This window comes from Herpailurus yagouaroundi, unplaced genomic scaffold, assembly GCF_014898765.1.
Source record: "Herpailurus yagouaroundi ecotype Mexico unplaced genomic scaffold, PumYag 67793, whole genome shotgun sequence".
NCBI classification, from domain to species: Eukaryota; Metazoa; Chordata; class Mammalia; order Carnivora; family Felidae; genus Herpailurus; species Herpailurus yagouaroundi.
In genome coordinates, this window is record NW_024420586.1 from 26,430,214 (window position 1) to 26,453,071 (window position 22,858).

The 22,858-nt window shown below is 40.2% G+C and overlaps 1 protein-coding gene across 1 annotated transcript in view; it reads right to left on the minus strand.

Moving 5' to 3' along the window:
• DGKK (diacylglycerol kinase kappa) overlaps positions 1–22,858 on the minus strand; it is a 173,529-nt gene that overhangs the window by 118,684 nt on the left and 31,987 nt on the right. The window contains exon 3 of the mRNA XM_040468943.1: positions 170–280. Within this exon, the coding sequence (XP_040324877.1) occupies positions 170–280 (111 nt within the window). The remainder of the gene's footprint in view (positions 1–169; positions 281–22,858) is intronic.

The window sequence follows — 22,858 nt, forward strand, 5'->3', positions numbered from 1 at the left end:
CAAGTTAAAAGAAAAATAGATTTCAACTTCTACCTTGATATTTGCCAACATGTCTTTACCTATTAGCCTATTTCTTCACACAAACATTTCCTGAAATCCCCACCCATTAACCCAAATGACAAAATTCTATAGATATTCTATAGAATAAATATTCTATATATTCTCTTACAGCGGGATGGTGTGCAAAACAGAGTCTTTGTCCTCGAACCAGAAAATATCTAAGCTTCCATCTCTTGAAGGAATTACAGTTCTTCAACAGAGGTCCTTCCTTCAGTATTTTCTGAAAAATAGAAGCATAAGGTTGAGTAGTTAGATGAATTTGCAAGACCATATAATTTGTCCTCTCAGTTAAGAATATCAGACATCTGGAAGGCTCTATCTCTGTCACATATCTGAGGAATGGCCTGAGGGACAGACAAAAATACAAGGAAATTAGTTCAGTCTGAAAAGGAATTGGTTATCTTTGGATATCACATTAAGATTATATAGGCTCTAAATTCCTTGAGATATATGGCCCAAGAACCATGGAGAACATCTCCACTGGTGGTCAGGGATAGGGATGAGCGACATGAACACAAAAATAAGAACAACATTCCTGGGCACCTGGGTGGCTCAGTCGGTTGAGTGCCTGACTCTTGGTTTTGGCTAAGGTCATGATCTCAGAATTCATAGGTTCGAGTCCTGTGTCAGGCTCTGCACTGACAGCATGGAGCCTGCTTGGGATTCTCTGTCTACCTCCCTCTCTCTGTCCCTCCCTCCACTTACTCTCTATCTCTCTCACACACACACAAAATAAATAAGTCGGGGCACCTGGGTGGCTCAGTTGGTTGAGTGTCCAACTTCGGCTCAGATCATGATCTCACAGCTCAGGTCATGATCTCACAGTTCGTGAGTTTCAGCCCCGCATCGAGCTCTGTACTGACCACTCAGAGCCTGGAGCTTGCTTCAGATTCTGTGTCTCCCTCTCTCTCTGCTCCTCCCCCACTTGCACTCTGTCTCTACGTCTCAAAAATAAATAGACATTAAAAATTAAAAAAATAAATAAGTAAACTTAAAAAAAATTAAAAAAAAAAAAGAACATTCCTAGGACAGAACAATTAATACGCAAAAAGGCAGATTTTCTTGGAAGCCTCCACATTGTAACTCTATACTGTTCTATCAGCTTTAGAATGTTTCTTTTAGAATATTAAGCTGGATCATATTCCTTCCCTGCTCACAAAACTCCAATAGTTTCCTAAAATTTAAGAACCAAATCCAAAGTATTTATCATGAATTCAAAGGATTCATGATCTGGTAAGAAAGGACAAAAAGGCAACAAAAAGTAAATACCTTCTGATTATTTTCTTTATGTACTTCAAGTCTGGTCACTGCTTTTTCACTTCCTTATTTAACAGACGGACTCTAACCAAGCATTGAGTCTATTTACCATTTTTTTTTCTTTTTTTTTCTATATGAAATTTATTGTCAAATTGGTTTCCATACAACACCCAGTGCTCATCCCAGAAGGTGCCCTCCTCAATACCCATCACCAACCCTCCCCTCCCTCCCACCCCCCATGAACCCTCAGTTTGTCCTCAGTTCTCAACAGTCTCTTATGCTTTGGCTCTCTCCCACTCTAACCTCTTTTTTTTTTTCCTTCCCCTCCCCCATGGGTTCCTGTTAAGTTTCTCAGGATCCACTTAAGAGTGAAACCATATGGTATCTGTCTTTCTCTGTATGGCTTATTTCACTTAGCATCACACTCTCCAGTTCCATCCACGTTGCTACAAAAGGCCATATTGCATTTTTTCTCATTGCCACATAGTATTCCATTGTGTATATAAACCACAATTTCTTTATCCATTCATCAGTTGATGGACATTTCGGCTCTTTCCATAATTTGGCTATTGTTGAGAGTGCTGCTATGAACATTGGGGTACAAGTGCCCCTATGCATCAGTACTCCTGTGTCCCTTGGATAAATTCCTAGCAGTGCTATCGCTGGGTCATAGGGTAGGTCTATTTTTAATTTTCTGAGGAACCTCCACACTGCTTTCCAGAGCGGCTGCACCAATTTGCATTCCCACCAACAGTGCAAGAGGGTTCCCGTTTCTCCACATCCTCTCCAGCATCTATAGTCTCCTGATTTGTTCATTTTGGCCACTCTGACTGGCGTGAGGTGATACCTGAGTGTGGTTTTGATTTGTATTTCCCTGATGAGGAGCGACGCTGAACATCTTTTCATGTGCCTGTTGGCCATCCGGATGTCTTCTTTAGAGAAGTGTCTATTCATGTTTCCTGCCCATTTCTTCACTGAGTTATTTGCTTTTCGGGTGTGGAGTTTGGTGAGCTCTTTATAGATTTTGGATACTAGCCCTTTGTCCGATATGTCATTTGCAAATATCTTTTCCCATTCCGTTGGTTGCCTTTTAGTTTTGTTGGTTGTTTCCTTTGCTGTGCAGAAGCTTTTGATCTTCATAAGGTCCCAGTAATTCACTTTTGCTTTTAATTCCCTTGCCTTTGGGGATGTGTCGAGTAGGAGATTGCTACGGCTGAGGTCAGAGAGGTCTTTTCCTGCTTTCTCCTCTAGGGTTTTGATGGTTTCCTGTCTCACATTCAGGTCCTTTATCCATTTTGAGTTTATTTTTGTGAATGGTGTGAGAAAGTGGTCTAGTTTCAACCTTCTGCATGTTGCTGTCCAGTTCTCCCAGCACCATTTGTTAAAGAGACTATCTTTTTTCCATTGGATGTTCTTTCCTGCTTTGTCAAAGATGAGTTGGCCATACGTTTGTGGGTCTAGTTCTGGGGTTTCTATTCTATTCCATTGGTCTATGTGTCTGTTTTTGTGCCAATACCATGCTGTCTTGATGATGACAGCTTTGTAGTAGAGGCTAAAGTCTGGGATTGTGATGCCTCCTGCTTTGGTCTTCTTCTTCAAAATTACTTTGGCTATTCGGGGCCTTTTGTGGTTCCATATGAATTTTAGGATTGCTTGTTCTAGTTTCGAGAAGAATGCTGGTGCAATTTTGATTGGGATTGCATTGAATGTGTAGATAGCTTTGGGTAGTATTGACATTTTGACAATATTTATTCTTCCAATCCATGAGCAGGGAATGTCTTTCCATTTCTTTAAATCTTCTTCAATTACCTTCATAAGCTTTCTATAGTTTTCAGCATACAGATCCTTTACATCTTTGGTTAGATTTATTCCTAGGTATTTTATGCTTCTTGGTGCAATTGTGAATGGGATCAGTTTCCTTATTTGTCTTTCTGTTGCTTCATTGTTAGTGTATAAGAATGCAACTGATTTCTGTACATTGATTTTGTATCCTGCAACTTTGCTGAATTCATGTATCAGTTCTAGCAGACTTTTGGTGGAGTCTGTCGGATTTTCCATGTATAATATCATGTCATCTGCAAAAAGCGAAAGCTTGACTTCATCTTTGCCAATTTGGATGCCTTTGATTTCCTTTTGTTGTCTGATTGCTGATGCTAGAACTTCCAGCACTATGTTAAACAACAGCGGTGAGAGTGGGCATCCCTGTCGTGTTCCTGATCTCAGGGAAAAAGCTCTCAGTTTTTCCCCGTTGAGGATGATGTTAGCTGTGGGCTTTTCATAAATGGCTTTTATGATCTTTAAGTATGTTCCTTCTATCCCGACTTTCTCAAGGGTTTTTATTAAGAAAGGGTGCTGGATTTGTCAACGCCTTTTCTGCATCGATTGACAGGATCATATGATTTTTCTTTTTTTTGTTAATGTGATGTATCACGTTGATTGATTTGCGAATGTTGAACCAGCCCTGCATCCCAGGAATGAATCCCACTTGATCATGGTGAATAATTCTTTTTATATGACGTTGAATTCGATTTGCTAGTATCTTATTGAGAATTTTTGCATCCATATTCATCAAGGATATTGGCCTGTAGTTCTCTTTTTTTACTGGGTCTCTGTCTGGTTTAGGAATCAAAGTAATACTGGCTTCATAGAATGAGTCTGGCAGTTTTCCTTCCCTTTCTATTTCTTGGAATAGCTTGAGAAGGATAGGTATTATCTCTGCTTTAAACGTCTGGTAGAACTCCCCTGGGAAGCCATCTGGTCCTGGACTCTTATTTGTTGGGAGATTTTTGATAACCCATTCAATTTCTTTGCTGGTTATGGGTCTGTTCAAGCTTTCTATTTCCTCCTGATTGAGTTTTGGAAGAGTGTGGGTGTTCAGGAATTTGTCCATTTCTTCCAGGTTGTCCAATTTGTTGGCATATAATTTTTCATAGTATTCCCTGATAATTGTTTGTATCTCTGAGGGATTGGTTGTAATAATTCCATTTTCATTCATGATTTTATCTATTTGGGTCATCTCCCTTTTCTTTTGGAGAAGCCTGGCTCGAGGTTTGTCAATTTTGTTTATTTTTTCAAAAAACCAACTCTTGGTTTCATTGATCTGCTCTACAGTTTTTTTAGATTCTATATTGTTCATTTCTGCTCTGGTCTTTATTATTTCTCTTCTTCTGCTGGGTTTAGGCTGCCTTTGCTGTTCTGCTTGTATTTCCTTTAGGTGTGCTGTTAGATTTTGTATTTGGGATTTTTCTTGTTTCTTGAGATAGGCCTGGATTGCAATGCATTTTCCTCTCAGGACTGCCTTCGCTGCGTCCCAAAGCGTTTGGATTGTTGTAATTTCATTTTCATTTGTTTCCATATATTTTTTAATTTCTTCTCGAATTGCCTGGTTGACCCACTCATTCGTTAGTAGGGTGTTCTTTAACCTCCATGCTTTTGGAGGTTTTCCAGACTTTTTTCTGTGGTTGATTTCAAGCTTCATAGCATTGTGGTCTGAAAGTATGCATGGTATAATTTCAATTCTTGTAAACTTATGAAGGGCTGTTTTGTGACCCAGTATATGATCTATCTTGGAGAATGTTCCATGTGCACTCGAGAAGAAAGTCTATTCTGTTGCTTTGGGATGCAGAGTTCTAAATATATCTGTCAAGTCCATCTGTTCCAATGTCTCATTCAGGGCCCTTGTTTCTTTATTGACCGTGTGTCTAGATGATCTGTCCATTTCTGTACGTGGGGTGTTAAAGTCCCCTGCAATTACCACATTCTTCTCAATAAGGTTGCTTATGTTTATGAGTAATTGTTTTATATATTTGGGGGCTCTGGTATTCGGCGCATAGACATTTATAATTGTTAGCTCTTCCTGATGGATAGACCCTGTCACTCTTATATAATGTCCTTCTTCATCTCTTGTTACAGCCTTTAATTGAAAGTCTAGTTTGTCTGATATAAGTATGGCTACTCCAGCTTTCTTTTGGCTTCTAGTAGCATGATAAATAGTTCTCCATCCCCTCACTCTCAATCTAAAGGTGTCCTCAGATCTAAAATGAGTCTCTTGTAGACAGCAAATAGATGGGTCTTGTTTTTTTATCCATTCTGATACCCTATGTCTTTTGGTTGGCGCATTTAATCCATTTACATTCAGTGTTATTATAGAAAGATATGGGTTTAGAGTCATTGTGATGTCTGTATGTTTTATGCTTGTAGTGATGTCTCTGGTACTTTGTCTCACAGGGTCCCCCTTAGGATCTCTTGTAGGGCTGGTTTAGTGGTGACAAATTCCTTCAGTTTTTGTTTGTTTGGGAAGACCTTTATCTCTCCTTCTGTTCTAAATGACAGACTTGCTGGATAAAGGATTCTCGGCTGCATATTTTTTCTGTCTAGCACACTGAAAATCTCGTGCCAATTCTTTCTGGCCTGCCAAGTTTCAAAAGAGAGATCAGTCACGAGTCTTATAGGTCTCCCTTTATATGTGAGGGCACGTTTACCCCTTGCTGCTTTCAGAATTTTCTCTTTATCCTTGTATTTTGCCAGTTTCACTATGATATGTCGTGCAGAAGATCGATTCAAGTTACGTCTGAAGGGAGTTCTCTGTGCCTCTTGGATTTCAATGCCTTTTTCCTTCCCCAGTTCAGGGAAGTTCTCAGCTATTATTTCTTCAAGTACCCCTTCAGCACCTTTCCCTCTCTCTTCCTCCTCTGGGATACCAATTATGCGTATATTATTTCTTTTTAGTGTATCGCTTAGTTCTCTAATTTTCCCCTCATACTCCTGGATTTTTTTATCTCTCTTTTTCTCAGCTTCCTCTTTTTCCATAACTTTATCTTCTAGTTCACCTATTCTCTCCTCTGCCTCTTCAATCCGAGCCGTGGTGGTTTCCATTTTGTTATGCATTTCGTTTAAAGCGTTTTTCAGCTCCATCGTGACTGTTCCTTAGTCCCTTGATCTCTGTAGCAAGAGATTCTCTGCTCTCCTGTATACTGTTTTCAAGCCCAGCGATTAATTTTATGACTATTATTCTAAATTCACTTTCTGTTATATTATTTAAATCTTTTTTGATCAGCTCATTAGCTGTTGTTATTTCCTGGAGATTCTTCTGAGGGGAATTCTTCCGCTTGGTCATTTTGGGTAGTCCCTGGCGTGGTGAGGACCTGCAGGGCACTTCCCCTGTGCTGTGGTGTATAGCTGGAGTTTGTGGACGGAGCTGCAGTCAGACCTGATGTCTGCCCCCAGCCCACCGCTGGGGCCACAGTCAGACTGGTGTGTTTCTTCTCTTCCCCTCTCCTAGGGGCGGGATTCACTGTGGGGTGGGGTGGCCTGTCTGGGCTACTTGCACACTGCCAGGCTTGTGATGCTGGGGATCTGGTGTATTAGCTGGGGTGGGTAGGCAAGGTGCACAGGGGCAGGAGGGGCAGGCTTAGCTTGCTTCTCCTTAGGTGATCCACTTCAGGAGGGCCCCTGTGGCAGCGGGAGGGAGTCTGATCCGCTGCAGGAGGTTTGGCTCCGCAGAAGCGCAGAGTTGGGTGTTTGCGCAGAGGGAGCAAGTTCCCTGGCAGGAACTGGTTCTCTTTGGGATTTTGGCTGGGGGATGGGTGGGGGAGATGGCGCTGGTGAGCGCCTTTGTTCCCCACCAAACTGAGCTCTGTCGTCCAGGGGCTCAGCAGCTTTCCTTCCCTTTGTCCTCCAGCCTTCCCGCTTTCTGAGCAGAGCCGTTAACTTATGACCTCCCAGACACTAAGTCACGCTTGCTGTCGGAACAGAGTCCCTCAGGCCCCTCCGCTTTTGCAAACCAGACTCGGGGGCTCTGCCTGGCCGGCGAGCCGCCCCTCCGCCCCGGCTCCCTCCCGCCAGTCTGTGGAGCGCGCACCGCCTTGCCGCCCTTCCTACCCTCTTCCGTGGGACTCTCGTCTGCACTTGGCTCTGGCGACTCCGTTCTGCTAATCCTCTGGCGGTTTTCTGGGTTATTTAGGCAGGTGTAGGTGGAATCTAAGTGATCAGCAGGCCGCGCGGTGAGCCCAGCGTCCTCCTACGCCGCCATCTTCCAGTAACCTCCAAGGTCTCATATTCTTAAGGAATGCTTTCCTTTCGTCTAACTGAAGTCCATCTTGCTGCAGGTGAAGGGTGTGTCCTCTCAATGTTGACTCCCCTGGAGAATTATTTACCATTTTTACCTCAAGAAAGTTTAGAGTTACACTTATGGGATACAAACCAACATACAAGTTTGCCATTTGGGAGAAGTATTCACATCCACCAAGCTGGAACCAAACCCATACTGAATGGACAAAGAGCCAGACTTAGTTTAAGTCACCAAATCAAGGCTCTACCATGAACTCCATCCATAATCTAAATTAGAATTCACCACTGAGTGGTTGTGTAAGTGTTTTGTTTGGCCCACCTAGTGTTTTTGTTTTTTGTTTGTTTTTTAATTACTTTATTTATTTATTTATTTATTTATTTATTATTTGAGAGAGAGAGCATGGGGGAGAAGGGCAGAGGGGGAGAGAGAAAATCTTAAGCAGGCTCCATGCTCAGTGTAGAGTCTAACACTCTACAAGGTTGTGAGGCTCAATCCCACAACCTTGGGATCATGACCTGAGCTGAAATCAAGAGTCGGATGGTCAGCCGACTGAGCCACCCAGGTGCCCCAGTTGATAATATTTAAAATGCAGAATATTTCATATAAAAATTAAGGTTTCCTATTTCTTAAAAAACCCCAGAACATCTGGTAACAGTGAGGACCTATATTCTTACATAGCAACAATCTGGTGGAACAGAGTAGCAGCTGCTCCCTTCAGATTGGGGTGTCTGACTCCAGCAGGCATTTGAGTTTGGGACCCTGATATAAGCAATACTTTGCTACTCCCATTCTCCCAAATATACACACATCTATTACACTCTCTGTCCAATTCTTCAAGCTACAAGGTAGTACTAGTAGAGAGAACCTCTGTCAATTATAAAATAAGTTCATGAACAAAGTTTACCTGAATCCTCTTGATAACTTATGAGAGTTTCAAGATTATTGTAACACTTTCGAGATGCTTACAAAAGAATGGTGCCAAGGAGGCAAGACAAAGAGAACAACAAGATGTTGTGGGAAGGGGAAATGTGTCAGGGAGAGGGAGAAATTATATTTAAATTGTTGACACTGAATCATCAATTGAGAAAACAACTCTTCTCTTTTTTTAATGTTCATTTATCTTCCAGAAAAAGAGCACAACTCTTCTAAGCATTGAAATTACATCATTCCTTCCTTTCTCTGGTCTGGTGGCCTATGGTATATACACTCTCAATGATGGTATTTAATTTTTTCTATCCTAACTTTCTCACCTCCATGCCATATATTCTTCCACACTAAGTCTTCATGATACCTAAGCAGTCATATCTGTCTCCTTCTATTAAAGACTTAAGCTCAAAATTTTAACTGCTTCAACCACTGAATCCATGCCCATTATTTCCGCCAATTTCCCAAGTTATTCTACTCTGTTGAATACTAAATGCTCCTTGTACTGTTCTTATTTTGTCATATACAGTGCCCTTTGTAATGGCTCATTTTATAGTTTTTGGATGGATATTTTTCCCTTCCCTCCATTTTCAGTTTAAAGCTTCCCTTAACTTCTTTAAAGCCACCCTTAACATCAACATTCCTCTTACTGCTCTGCCATGCCTAATTATCTTTTCTTCCTGTTCCTCTGGGGGGGGGGCGCATGATGGGATGAGGTAGTAATGAGAAATGAGAATCTCCCAGAAGATTCCCAGAACTCTGGCCTTTCTGGCCTTCAGAAAATTCTCAGACCCTGGTGATTTGAAACACTAAAATAAGTAGAATTCATCCTCTTCTCTCCAGCTGCTTCCTTCCATCAACCCTTAGTAATGATCACTCTTTCATTTCACTTCCTGGTACTTAAGAAATGTTCTCTTTTCTTTTCTTACCTGTGCCTTCCTAATTAATGACCTCCTGTTATCCATCCAAGGACACAGTGAACCAATTAATTAATTAATCTATCAATATGAGGAGACAGCAAGTCATCAAAACCTTCAGTTCTCATTCCATGAACCTAGCATTTGTCATAGTCAAGAAAAAGGAAAAAAATACTTTGTGGTGCATATATCATTGGATAGAATGATTCATTCATATTTTATGAGCTCCTCCTATGGACTCCACCTTTGGGTAAGCTCTTTGCAGTAGCTGAAGGCACATTCCCCATCTCAAAGATGAGGATAGTGGGAGTGGAGGAGGAGAGACTGATATTTCATGTAGAGAAACTCAAACGTATGTGAGATCAGAGAATTATTTAAAAGAGCCTTGGAGGCTTCATGCTTATTGCTCTAAATTTTTACCTTCTTGTTCAAATGAGGTGTTCCACCAAGACAGTGGCTGTCTACTCATATATCCTGTCATTGGGCACACCAGCCAAATCACAATGATCTCCTCTTTGTCCCATAATATTAAACAGGTCACTTTGAATGCACTAGCTTTAAGTATATGGCTATCTACTCAACGCCCATAGGAGGTTGGTTGGTAACAAAAAGCTCATCAAGACCTAGCAGGGGAATTGGAGAGACCAAGATAAGTTGCTACTAAGTTCTAAGTGATCGTTAATGATTGAATGCTGACCAGTGTTACAAGCTTATTACATTTTTCAAGACAAGCTAGCCATCTAGGCTATAATTTGTGTGAATTTTTATAATATTGAAATGCTAGCAACTAATTAAGTTTTTAAAAAAAAAATTGTGAGTGCCAAACAAAACATGTATGCAGGCCAAAGTCTACCCATAAGAACCAGTTTGTAATTTCTGAACTATAACTATTGTCACTTTCTCTAGAGGACAAAGTGAATGAATTGGTGGGTATTTCTTTTTTTTAATTTTTTAAAATGTTTATTTATTTTTGAGAAAGAGACAGACAGGGCATGAGTCAGGGAGGGTCAAAGAGAGAGGGAGACACAGGATCTGAAGCAGTCTCCAGGCTCTTAGCTGTCAGCCCAGAGCCCAATACAGGGTTCGAACTCATGAACCATGAGATCATGACCTGAGCTGAAGTTGGACATTCAACCGACAGAGCCACCCAGGTGCCCCAAGTGGCGGGTATTTCTAGTGTCAGAGGAGCTCGCAACGTATGGGTTCTGAGTTTGTGTATGAGGATTCTCTCCATATGAGATATGTATTACCATGTTGGGAGCAGATAAATGTTGATGTGATTTATGTATAATAGGGAGGAAGGTTAGAAGGTCATAAAAGAGTTTAAGTTCTAAACACAGACTCTATATCATCAACTCTGAACTTCTACAAATATCCAAATCTGGGTAGAAGAAGGTAATGTTCCTATAGTTCCTTTCCTTTTCAACTCTGTTCCTTTTTGGGAGAAACTTACCTACTAACCCAATCCTTATTTTTAAATAAACCTCTCTTTATTTAAGAACTCAATAAGTGGCTCCTGGAAGCCAGTTTGAACAAGTAGAAGCTAAAAATCACAGTCAATGGGTAGTCTCAAGTCAATAAAATATGTGCATGCAAACAAACTTTTACCTGCTCAAGTCCACTAAACCTAACAAGGATGTGACACAAAAATTAGAAGACACACACACACACACACACACACACACCCTGCAAAGGGAAGCTTTGGAAGAAGAACCCTTGTCTATCCCATGAGAGGATCTGCACAGTGTTTCCAAGTTCCTGGCTGCCTACAGATAATATCATCTCATTGCCCTTCACCACAACCATTCAGTGTTATCTCTAATTTCCAGAAAGTAAATCTGGGGCTTGGACATTTTCTGTTGCTTTGCTTTAGGAACCACAATTACAAAATGCTGGAGGGCTCTATGTTCTTTCCACTACTCTGTCCATGACAAGCAAACTGGGAGAGACTGATTAATTAGTACGTGCATCACAGAGTGAACATACTACCCTCCAAACTTCATCCTGAAAGACAAGGCCATAGATATTTAAGAATTAAAACTTGTTCTGAGAATATCTCTGAATACTCAATACTAAAACTATTAATGAGCTTCCCTCCAAGAGGCAAATGGTAATCCATGGGGGGCAAGAGGTAGTTCTCCTGTTTTTTTAAAGTAAACGTAGGATTGACTAGAAGAGTAATGAGAATTCATATATATGCAGCATTTTCAGTTGATAAAGTCCTTCTACTTTTGTTATTGAATCCTTTCAGAAGTCCTCTGAAGTAGGTAGTGAAAGCATCTAAGTTCTGCCCTTTGAAAGATCACCTGAACTTCAGTTTAAGTGGCTTGTCCATATATTTTTGTTTCTAAGACATTATCAAGATATTTGAACATTTTCCCCTCAAATAAGATTGCCAATGTTTATTTTGCATTTCTGAGATTTTGCAGTGTCTTGAGGCTAAAATATTTGTCAGAAGAATGCATCTCTAATGTTATTATGAAAGGCAATGAAGAACAAGATTCTAAATGGGAAATTGTTCTTGGTGGCCACCTTTACAGGCACACAGTGGTTTCATAAAATGGAGCACACCTGTAATCCTTTTGGTCCAAGCTGACACACTTCTGTGGCAATTTTTTTTATGCTTCAGTTAGAAAGAAGTTAGGAAGAGTCATAGGATCCTTGTGCATACTGAAATGTCATGTGACCCACCTAATGCTTCTCAAACCAGGACATACTACAGGTGAGCCTCCTAGTCCTTCCTGCCAGTTCTGACACTAAAACCCAAATGACACTGCAGTGTCTACTCTTAAACTCTCAAGGTTGGCTCTTTTGTAGTGGGAGTGAGTGTGTGTTGAGTTCAATTACCAAAGAGATTGATCAGCTTCACTCAAATCCAAGAATGCAGGACTTATCAAGGCATAGGTAGTTCAGGTTCACACAAAATGTCTTTCCCTAAACTATGGCAGCATTTTCAGGGAAAGTCAGAGCTTTGGAAAGCTCTGTTTCAGTTTCCTTTTGGATCCTCTTTGATAAGCCAATCTCTGTTATTCCCAGAAACTCTGGCATCCTGGCACAGATGATCTCTCTCCCTGATGCTCTACAACTCAGCATGTACAAATTAATTGCCAGCAGTGAGGGTAAGCATTTCCCTTGCCCCATATTTATTAAATATCTTCTATAAAATATCTCAACAGGGTCTGAAAAGCAGCCCAATTTCCTATATATAATTAACACCTGCCTGCTGCTTAACTGGGAAAGGGCAAGTACAGCGGTTGCTGTGACCTTTTCCTATGCTCCTCCCAAATCCCCCAAACTGTCTGCTATGTATGTTTTCTGTGGTTTAGTGGTTTTTTGATGGATGAGGCTTTGTTTTTGTTTTTTTTTACTCTTTCCTAGCAAAAGGAGCCTGTATTACATAGCCAAATTGAATTCCACCCCCAGCCAATCAAAGAGTAGGCAAGCATCATGACATGCACTAATACCTGTTATTAGCTGGCTGCTATTCTGTTTTACTTTCTCATGCTGCTTTTCAGAGTGAGGTGGATCAAGCTGGGGGATGAGTAGCTTATCACTCTTCAAGTGAGAACTGGACTCCCACTATGAGCACAGCTGGGGAAGCCAGCTTTATGCCTATGGCTCCTTCAGTCTAAAAACCTGGAACATCTCTTTGCTTTGGGGGTGGAGGTGATGGGAAGAAAGCCATTTCCCAAAATGGCCTGCCAAAGTTGATTCAGAGCAACAGTGTTTGATTTGGTTAAAATGCAACTCTGGGTGCTTCAAGCTTTAAAAAAGCCCAAACCTGCTGTTTCACTGAAAGCTTTACATTCCCCAGGGTCCTGTTGACATGGCAGGAGTCAGACAGACTGGCTCCAGCACTGACTAGCTGTGTGACCTTGGGAAAATCACTTAACCTCTCTGAGACTCAATTTCCTTGTCTTGTTAGATGAGGATATCTCACAAAGCATGTGCCTGTGACTCTGTAAGTGTGAATCCCTTATGGATTGTGGAAGCAGGGGCTTGTGCTACAGTTCCACTCATCCCACTATTAGGAGCTTCTCCTTTGGCACTAGCAAGCCTGGCTGACCAAGGGCTACAGTAGAAGAATGAGAAGGTGACCAATTGTCCCAGTTTTCCTAGGACTTTCAGTGCTAAAACCATGAGAGTCATGGGAAAACCGAGATCTGTTGGTCACCCTAACACTGAGGAGCTAGAGTTTTATACTGCTCAGGTCTACAAGGACTATAGCTGCAAATCCCTCCTACTACTTCCTGTGCTAAGGAAGAATTATAGACAATCATCCATGTCCCTGTTCTCTATTAGTGAAATAAAATAAATTTGAGAACAATGCTCCTTTTTTTTCTGAATAGGCAAAAACTTTAAGCAGTTTCTCACATATAATTCAAAATATATTTTATACACATGCACAAACATATACACATATTATGTTGCCTTCACATAAATCATAGCATTCTATGCACAGTTTTGTTTCCTACTTTTGATGCTTAATTTATCATGGAGTCCTTTCAGTATTAGTATATACTGAGCTGCCCCATTTCTTTTTACAACTGCATAGCATTCCACTGTATGGATGTAATGTGATTTATTTAAACAGTCCCCTATTGATGGACAGTGATTTAAAATCTTATTCTATTACAAACAATGCTGCTGTGACTTTATGCATATATATATATATATATATATATATATATATATATATATGTGTGTGTGTCATTTTGCACCGGTATGATATATTGATAAGATAAATATCAAAGGTTGGTAACTTTAAAACTAGTCTACTGGGACCATAAAGCCTAAACACATATATCTTCTCAAATCTCTCTGCTCTCCCTTTCCTTTTTCTCTTATTGGAGTTTCCTAGGAAGGGTAAGGACAACTAATTGCTTGGGGGTTGGATAGGAGGTGAGAAATTTGGATCTAGGCTGACAAAGTGCAGAAAACTGTAACCTGGCTCTCAATAATTGCCCTGGGACCGGCAGCAGCCAGGAAGGGGGAAGAGCTCAGCTGAGTCTTCCCAGACCTACACACAGATTTGAATACTTGTTTTGCTGTGTTGAACTGAGCAGACTTGAACACGCTATTTCACTGCTATAAGTTACCACTAGTAACTTGGCTTAAGGTGGGGATATGAAGGTGGGGTCTTTGTAGTTCAAAGTTTGTGCTCGTGCCACAAAACTGCTTTTTAATTGTCAGAGCTAACCTTGACCTTACCAATGACTAATTTTCTCCCTCCTCACACTGTTAGAGATCATGAAAATAAGGCCCTAAGAGGGACTATATTTACCTAAGTCAAACAGCAAATTAGTGGTAAGACTAGCCAGGACTGGGCTTCAGGCCATTCTGTTTTAGTGGTGTGGGGAATCCTCTTTGACTCTTTAGTGGGAGTGAAGGTTCCCTATAACCACAGCCATTGAGTTTGTTCTGTATTGGCAGTGCTTCCTGGAACATGTGTATAATTTGGGGGGCTCTAAGATAACATGTAAAGGGATTTGAGGAGACCAGCAGGAATATAGTTTGACTCCATGGGTTGAATCAAGAGGAAGGGCTGGGTCAGAGCTTTGGAAGTTTGAGAGAAAAGTGGCTTATGGTAAGGCTTCCTACAGAAGGTTGGCCTTCCTCTGCAAATGCAGGGAAGGCTAAAGGTGTCAAATAGAGGAAAGAGGATTGTTTTTGACCCTTGGGAGAACCAAAAGTTTAGAAGCAGAAAATTCAGTGAAAGGAATGGTGTAAGTGGGAGCTTAGTGGAAGGCTCCTGTTGCTAAAGCACAGTTGCTAACAGTTAGAAAAGGAAGTTCTGTGGTCATACAAGGTCCCTAAAGGAAAGATATCAGGGAATTTTGGATGCTGTTCTTCCAGTTAACCAAGATCACAGAGACTGAGGCACCAATTATCTTATCTAGTGCCACCAACTTACAAAGAATGACGACAAAGGATGCCTGCTTCCAACTGCCTCCTTCCTCACTCTTTTGCCTGACCATCAGCTACCAAGGATGGATAGGTTCTTCTGTGGGTATTTCTTCTTGGGGACACTCCCCCTACTGCTTCCAGCTCTGAGATCCCACCACCAAGCCACATGCTATCCTCACCACCTCCTATGAGACCACTGGCTCTTGTTCTGACTCTGGTGGTGTCCTCATTGAAGCAGCCAAGGCAGCAAATTCTTCTCTAAGTTTCTCTTCAAACATCCCACTCCAAAAGAAGAGGGTTGTTTTTGGCTGACAAATGCCACTATTAGCCCTTGATTTACATGCATTATCTCATTTAATGCCCACAGTAACAACCCTGTAAGGGAGATGGAGAAGTTGAGGCTTAAAGAGTTTAAGTGACTATTTCCAAGTCATACAGAGTAGCAGAGCTGGGGTTGAAACCCAGGTTTGTTTGACTCTATTGCCTGTCCCCTCTGAATACCAAGCATCTACAAGATGGTCACCACGTTCTGGCTTGGGTGCCAGGTATAACCTGGGGATCATTTCAGTCCACTTCTTTCTTCTCCCAGTGGCCACTATTTCACCCAATAGAAAAAGCCATGGACTGGTAATGTCTGAAGATTTCCTACTAGTTTAGCTGGAGTAGACCATATACTGCAAATGATTCACACATGGGAAGGAAAAAAAATCACAGTCCTTTGGAGAGGTGCCTGAGATGTCATAATCCCAAATTTTCCATAATTTTATACTTTGTAACCACATGCTATACCATGCCTACAAGCTCTTAAACCTGGGGACTTCAGCCTTTAGAGGTATTTTTAAATGCTTGCAACCTAGGGCCATAGGAACCTTGTAAACATGTAACTATATAGCTCATTCGGCTCCAATTCACTCAAAGAGCACAGCAATGCAGAGTCAATTGATGTTTTCTGTGCTTTGGTCTTTATAAAATACCTCTTTCCAAGCATGGCTTCAAGTGTCTCTCATAATGTGGGTGTGACAAACCCATATCACCCAACCCATGTACTTGGGGAGTTGGGGAAACTGCCTTATTGCCAAATTGGCCGAATGCAGACAAACTATCTGAAGGCATGCACAGGACCTAAGAATACATTTACTAACAGGTCCTCTTGGGATGAAGTGGTTATATAGTAAAAAGGGGATGTGTGAGTTTTCATTTTTATTTGTTTTCAGCTTTATGAAGTGGTGTTGACAGGAATCATGAAGTTGACGGAAACTGATACTAGAACCAGTTGGTTCTGCTTGCTTCTTGCAGCAATAATGGTCCAGGGAAGATGAAATTAATTAATTAGTGTATGTGAGGGGGGAACTGCCATCCTGCAGTATAACTCTCTGCCATGACCTCTGGTAAAGAAATATGGCATAATCAAGTGTGCCATTAGCAGACATCTTCATGGTTAATGAGGGTAATGCCATGCTGGTAATGCCAAAGGGAAATTTTTCTCTGACCTGGACAGCTTCTAGTAGTAATAATAAAAGATTAACTTGGCCATGCAACTAGTGAACAAAAGCATTCTTTAAGAATATTACTATAAAAGACTATAAAACAGCGTTGCTGTTACTGCTGCCTCATCCTCCCAGGAGCCACTTGCCGCAGCCTGTTCAGATGCTTTACCCTAAGACCTATTGCTACCCTCTTCATAGTTTTGGACCTTCACTTTTTTTCCCCTGTTGAAACACCATCCAGATCTGCATCCCTTTCTAACTTCTCCCTGCAGGCAAACATCTGGTAAAACTACACCCCCATCTCTATCCAGGCTATATTTAAGGGATTAAGACTGCTCAGATTCTAAATGACTACTAACTACAATAATCAAATTCTAACACCCACTGCCAGGGCTTACCATCTGAATTTTCAGACTGTTACCATCTGAATTTTGTGCTGCTCAACTCTTGATAACTTATCCAGAAAAGTAAAATGCACTAAGGGAGAGGGAAAGAGAGAGAGGAAGGGAGAGATAAGTGTATTATAACTCAAGCTGACAGGCCTGGAAAGAGGGAAGAAGAGAGGAATAAAAAAGAAAAAGGAATAAGATGAGTATGTTACATTGGAGGAGCAGCTGGGGATGGCAATGATCATTCACGGACTTGTAAATGAAAAAAGATGTTTGTTTTACCACTAGTGATGCATAGGATTCCAAGTGGTCCTGGAACCATCTCCCAGCCACCATTTCATTAGCTCTGAGATTGTGTCCTAATCAATGTGTGCAGCTTTCTGCTCAGAGTTGCTGGGGAGAATGCAGCATTGACTAAACTGGGAAGAGAAGGATTATCAGCTGAGATATGGGGGACAGCTAGATCTGGATCACACAAAAGATAAACAGTAAGAAAAATTGTCATCTGGGAGGGTGAGGGGACTAACCTTTAATTGGAAACAGAGCTTAACAAACCAGGATTGCTTAAGAAAGAGAAGGAGCAGGAGAAGTGGCTGGGGAGAGAGGAGAGAGACCAGTGTGAAACAGACTAGTAGCAATATACAAACACCAAAATTGATAAACAGAGAAATATGAAGCACAGATAATCCCTCTTGTCCCTTTCATCCTTTCATGCATATGATAAAAAGTAATATATTAAATCTGTAAATTGCTTTGGGTGGTATAGGTATTTTAACAATATTTGCTTTCCCAATCCATAAGCATGGAATATCTTTCCATTTGGTTGTGTCACCTTCCATTACATTCATCAGTGTTTTATAGTTTTCTGTGTACAGGTCTTTTACCTCCTTGGTTAAGTTTATTATAGGCACAATTCTAATATCTACACCTTTTCTGAAGTGTCCATTATGGCATCCTTGTAGTCACATTGTATACATTATTACTAATACAATACTTCCAGGTAAGTATTACTACCTTAATATTACAGCTAAGGCACTGAAACCCAGAATGGTCAATCATATTCTCCAACATCATACATAGTTACAAAGGAGGATGACTGTCAACCCAAATCTGTCTGATTTATTATACTATACACACAGCCTCTCTCTCCTAGAAAGTATGATTTTTAAAATTTTTAAAAATATTTATTTATTTCTGAGAGGTAGAGACAGAGTATGAACAGGGGAGGAGCAGAGAGATAGGGAGATGGAATCAGAAGCAGGCTCCAGGCTCTGAGCTGTCAGCACAGAGCCTGATGCAGGGCTTGAACTCACAAGCTGTGAGATCACGACCTGAGCCAAAGTCGGATGCTTAACTGATTGAGCCACCCAGGCTCCCTGAAAGTATGATTGATTTGAGGTGAGGGAGAGGGTAGTTTCCAAAACCACAGGTGGTCTGAATGATCCAGTTTTGGAGTTTTCATAGAAATATTTGTACACCCCAAGTTCCCATAAAAAAAAAAAGAAATATTTGTACATGGGAGCAATATGGGCAGCAATATGGCACCTGGGAGAGACAGTGGGCATAATGGACCCTGAATTCCATGGAGTTTGGTACCCAGCAGTAAGCTGCTATGTGAGCAAGTCACATCATTTCCCCACGCTGCCATCTCTTTGCTGGGAAATGCAGATAAAGATGCTAAAATTTGGCATATGTTTCATTAAGGGAAGACCAAGACATAAGAGACAAAACTATTAATATTGTTCAAGTCTGTTGCCATAAAGTATCCTCCCACCAAATTAAAGACTGCAGGGATAGGTCCTGGACTCAGGAATAGAAATTATTTAAAAACTGGGGTGCCTGGGTGGCTCGGTCGGTTAAAGGTCCAACTCTTGATATCAGCTCAGGTCATGATCTCACAGCTCAGGTGGTGAGATTGAGCCCGGCGTTGGGCTCCACTCTGAGTGTGGAGCCTGCTTTGGATTCTCTCTCTCTCTCTCTCTCTGCCCCTCCCATGCTCATGTTCTCTCACACACACATTCTCTCTCTTTATCTCTCAAAATAAATAAATAAACATTAAAATATTATTTCAAAGTCGAGCAGGCCAGAAAGACAAAATTCTTGGTAAATCACAATTATGTGTCATGGCTGAGTTATGTGTGACCAGCACAGTGCCTAGAGTGCCACGATGTACCCATAGTAGGTACATGATGGTTGTATATAAAATGAAATTGAGTACAGGAAAAACACCCTTGGAGAGAATAATGAGAAAGGGTATTCTTGAATGTTTCTATTGATGGGCTCCTAAAAGTCACTTGCTGTTGTAGGAAACACATGATAAAGATTCTTGTATTTCCAAGCACATATATTTAGGCAAAATCCAATTAAGTATAGTAAAAAGGAGTGTAGATTTTGGAGTCAGATAAACTTGGATTTGAAACTCAGCTCCATCACTTATTGGGTATGTGCCCTTGGGCGAGTAATTTAACTTACAAACCTCAGCATTTTTATCTGCAAAAACATATATAATGACATTCAACTCTTAATAAAGACCAAGAGAATACATGAAAGTGCTTAGTACTAAGTATAAATTCAATACTTATTTCTTCTTTCCTTTTGTGGATATGGTGACAATACTTTTTGACCCCTAACTTGGAACACAAGTCTTGTTAAGTGCAAGTATATATTTGATTGCAACAGGATACTGGGGGGTTCAATTTGAAATCAGTGTTTTTCCCCAAATTTGACATCATAGTTTAGTATACTGTCAATACTATACTAATAATCCAAAACTAGTGGATCTTTACTCCAGAGGTTAGGGTGCTTTTGATTTTTATGGATTACTCCATGTGAGCACACTCTCCTTCCCATGAGTAATGGAGCAGGGATCACTGGGAAAGGAAACAAAGACTATAAATAGAAAATCAAATTTATTCTGTAGAGGAATTTGTGATTCTGTCCCCATAAAGATAGTCATAGTGCCGGGACTTTTGAACTTTGCCCCGCAAAAAACATAACCTAGATCATAAGGGCTTTTGATTATAGGTATGAATATTTAAGGTAAGAGAAATATTCTACTGAAGTCTGGAAAAGAAACTAGTGTTAAAACAAGTGGTTAGAACAGTTAGGATTAGTGAACCCAAGTGTTTGTATCCTTTAAATTTAGCACATAGATATTTCAAATCTAATCCTCTCCAATGTTTATACTAAAACAGCAAGTGAAGTTTTGAAAGACCAAAAAGATGACTGAGTTGAAAACATCCTTTTCTTTGTTGTATTCTATTAACCACAGCTATGGGAAATACAGTTTCAAGAGCTGCTATAATCTGCCATAACTAAGGCATCACCATTTACCTGGTGGCAATTTATTCTGATAGCATATTCTAATTCTAGGCCAATTATGTATGTAGGAGGAAATGACTATCTTTTAGAGATCTGACCTTGCAAACTCAAAACTAGTTAAATGAAATAAAGTAAGTATCACAAGACTATTTCCCACAAAACAAACAACTAAGAGCAGTGTCATCCCACCAACTAGCAAGGCCTATAGCTTTACTGGATAGAACCCAAAAATCTACAGCTACGTGTAGATTTGTAAGCAAAAATTCTAACCCCTTTTATTACACTTTGCCATTCATGTGCCTTGGGCTTTCAAGGGAAGTCTAAATGTACAGTTATACAATGAAAACTGGCAAATGCATCTTTTCATTTTAGCTGTGTACCTTTAAAAAGCTTAAGATGGTTAGAATGGACATCATGGTCAACAAATCCATATCCTTGTTCATGACTATATACTTAAGTATATCCCCTCCAAATGGCTATTCTTACTTTTCTTAAAAATTTCTCCGCCTCCTTTTAGCCTTGATGCAGAGAAAAGAAATGCTTGTTCTACTTAGCTCTCAATTCTTCAAGAGCAACTAAAGATTTGCTCTACCAATATAAGACTGGCAGAAAACCAAGAGCACTTTTGGGGCGCCTGGGTGGCTCAGTCGGTTGAGTGTCCAGCTTTGGCTCAGGTCATGATCTCACAGTTCGTGGGTTTGAGCCCCACATCGGGCTCTGTGCTGACAGCTTGGAGCCTGGATCCTGCTTCGGATTCTGGGTCTCCCTCTCTCTCTGTCCTTCCCCCATTCACACGCTGTCTCTGTGTCTCTCAAACATGAATAGACGTTTAAAAAAATAAAAAAAAGAAAGAAAACCAAGAGCACTTTTAATGCAGAGAAGTAAGTGTAGAGTAGGCAGAGATTGCCTGTGCCAATGAACTCTGTCTGGTTATTGCAGAGAAATTATCTATAAGAAAACACTTTGTCTACCTATAATCTCTGTGCTTTTCCTGATGGGCAGAATTTCCACCGTGACATTCCCAACTGATAGGCTTTTACATTTCTCCAGGTCTTTATCACCTGGAAGCATGGTAAGACTCTTTTCAGGCTCATTATTCACTGATTTTTTTTAATCACATGGTTTTTACCCAGGAGTAGCACTTTACATAATGAAAAATAACAAGGGAAATGTAACCTGAAAACCTCATAAACCTTGAGTAAGTATGAAAGAGGACAATCTTATTGACCCCCAAATATGCAAAGTATATGCACATACCATCTCCTCATTCAAGGCCTTAGAGGTGCATTGAGATGCCCTTTGGTCTATCTCAATTTCTTATTTCTTTATTCTCAATTTCTCTATATAAGCCCCACATATACAAGTCCTTCAAAATGCGTGTTCAGAGGTAATAGGACATATTGATTGATGACTTGAAATGAGAGTAGGTATATGGATATTTGGATGAAAGTAGGTGGTTCTGGAGTGAACAGATAGGAGAATCAAAGATTTTCTCTTTGTAGTGATAGGAAAAGATGTCAGTGAAGGGTATCAGGAAGGCAGAATTCAGTCTGTAAAATCTTTTACTATATGAGGAAAAAAAATATCAAGCATATATGTTCCATGAAGCTCAAAATATGCTATACGCTCTGCCTGATTTATCCTTTCAGCATCCCACAAAGGCAATGAAGATGTAGGTTTTCATCTTCATAACTCATTGTTTCAATAGGTACACTTACAGTGCTTTTCCTTCTCCAAGTTTAAAGTGTGGTAAAATGTCATATTTTCTCAATGGTATCTAAGAATGTCAAAGTGTGTTACAGATCATGTTCATTTTACATTATTGCCACTTACATGGTTTTTTTCCAGAATATGTGTGTAAGTATATATTAGCTTACATATAAACCTTTTAGTAAGTTGATATAAATAAGTAAAAATTATACCATTTTCCTAGGCTAAAATGTTTTCAGGGTCTCGCTAATAAAATTTAACAAAGGATCTTGAAAAATTCTATTGATAACATTCTTTATTCTCTTCTTGAGTTCTGAATTCTAAGGCAACCTATAGCCCTAAAAAAGGCTTCTTGAATCAAAAGGCTTAATTAATTTCTCAAGGTAAATGTCACAAGACCATCTCTCCACATAATAAACAACCTAAAGCAACTAAGAACTAATATACATGTGAGATACATATTTTTCAAGTCTCAATACAGCCTTTCTACCTTAGTTAGATACTTTGCTTGAGTCTAAGATGTGACGCCATCTATTTTCTGATTGGAATATGGAATCCCTCAGGCTTAGATAACCATATTTAAGTGAAAGTATAAAACACACTCTAAAGGGCAAATATAAATGTATTTTGATTAGTCATGTCACAACTTAGGACCGATTGTTACACTATCCTAAACAAACAACCCTATGAAATTTGTCAACTACAGTTTAAAAATGGGCCACAAAACCCTGTTTTCAGCTGTGTTCAGGTACCTTCCATTTCCACCATCACATCCCTACACCAGAGAATTAATATCTTTTTACATTACAGGCTGTA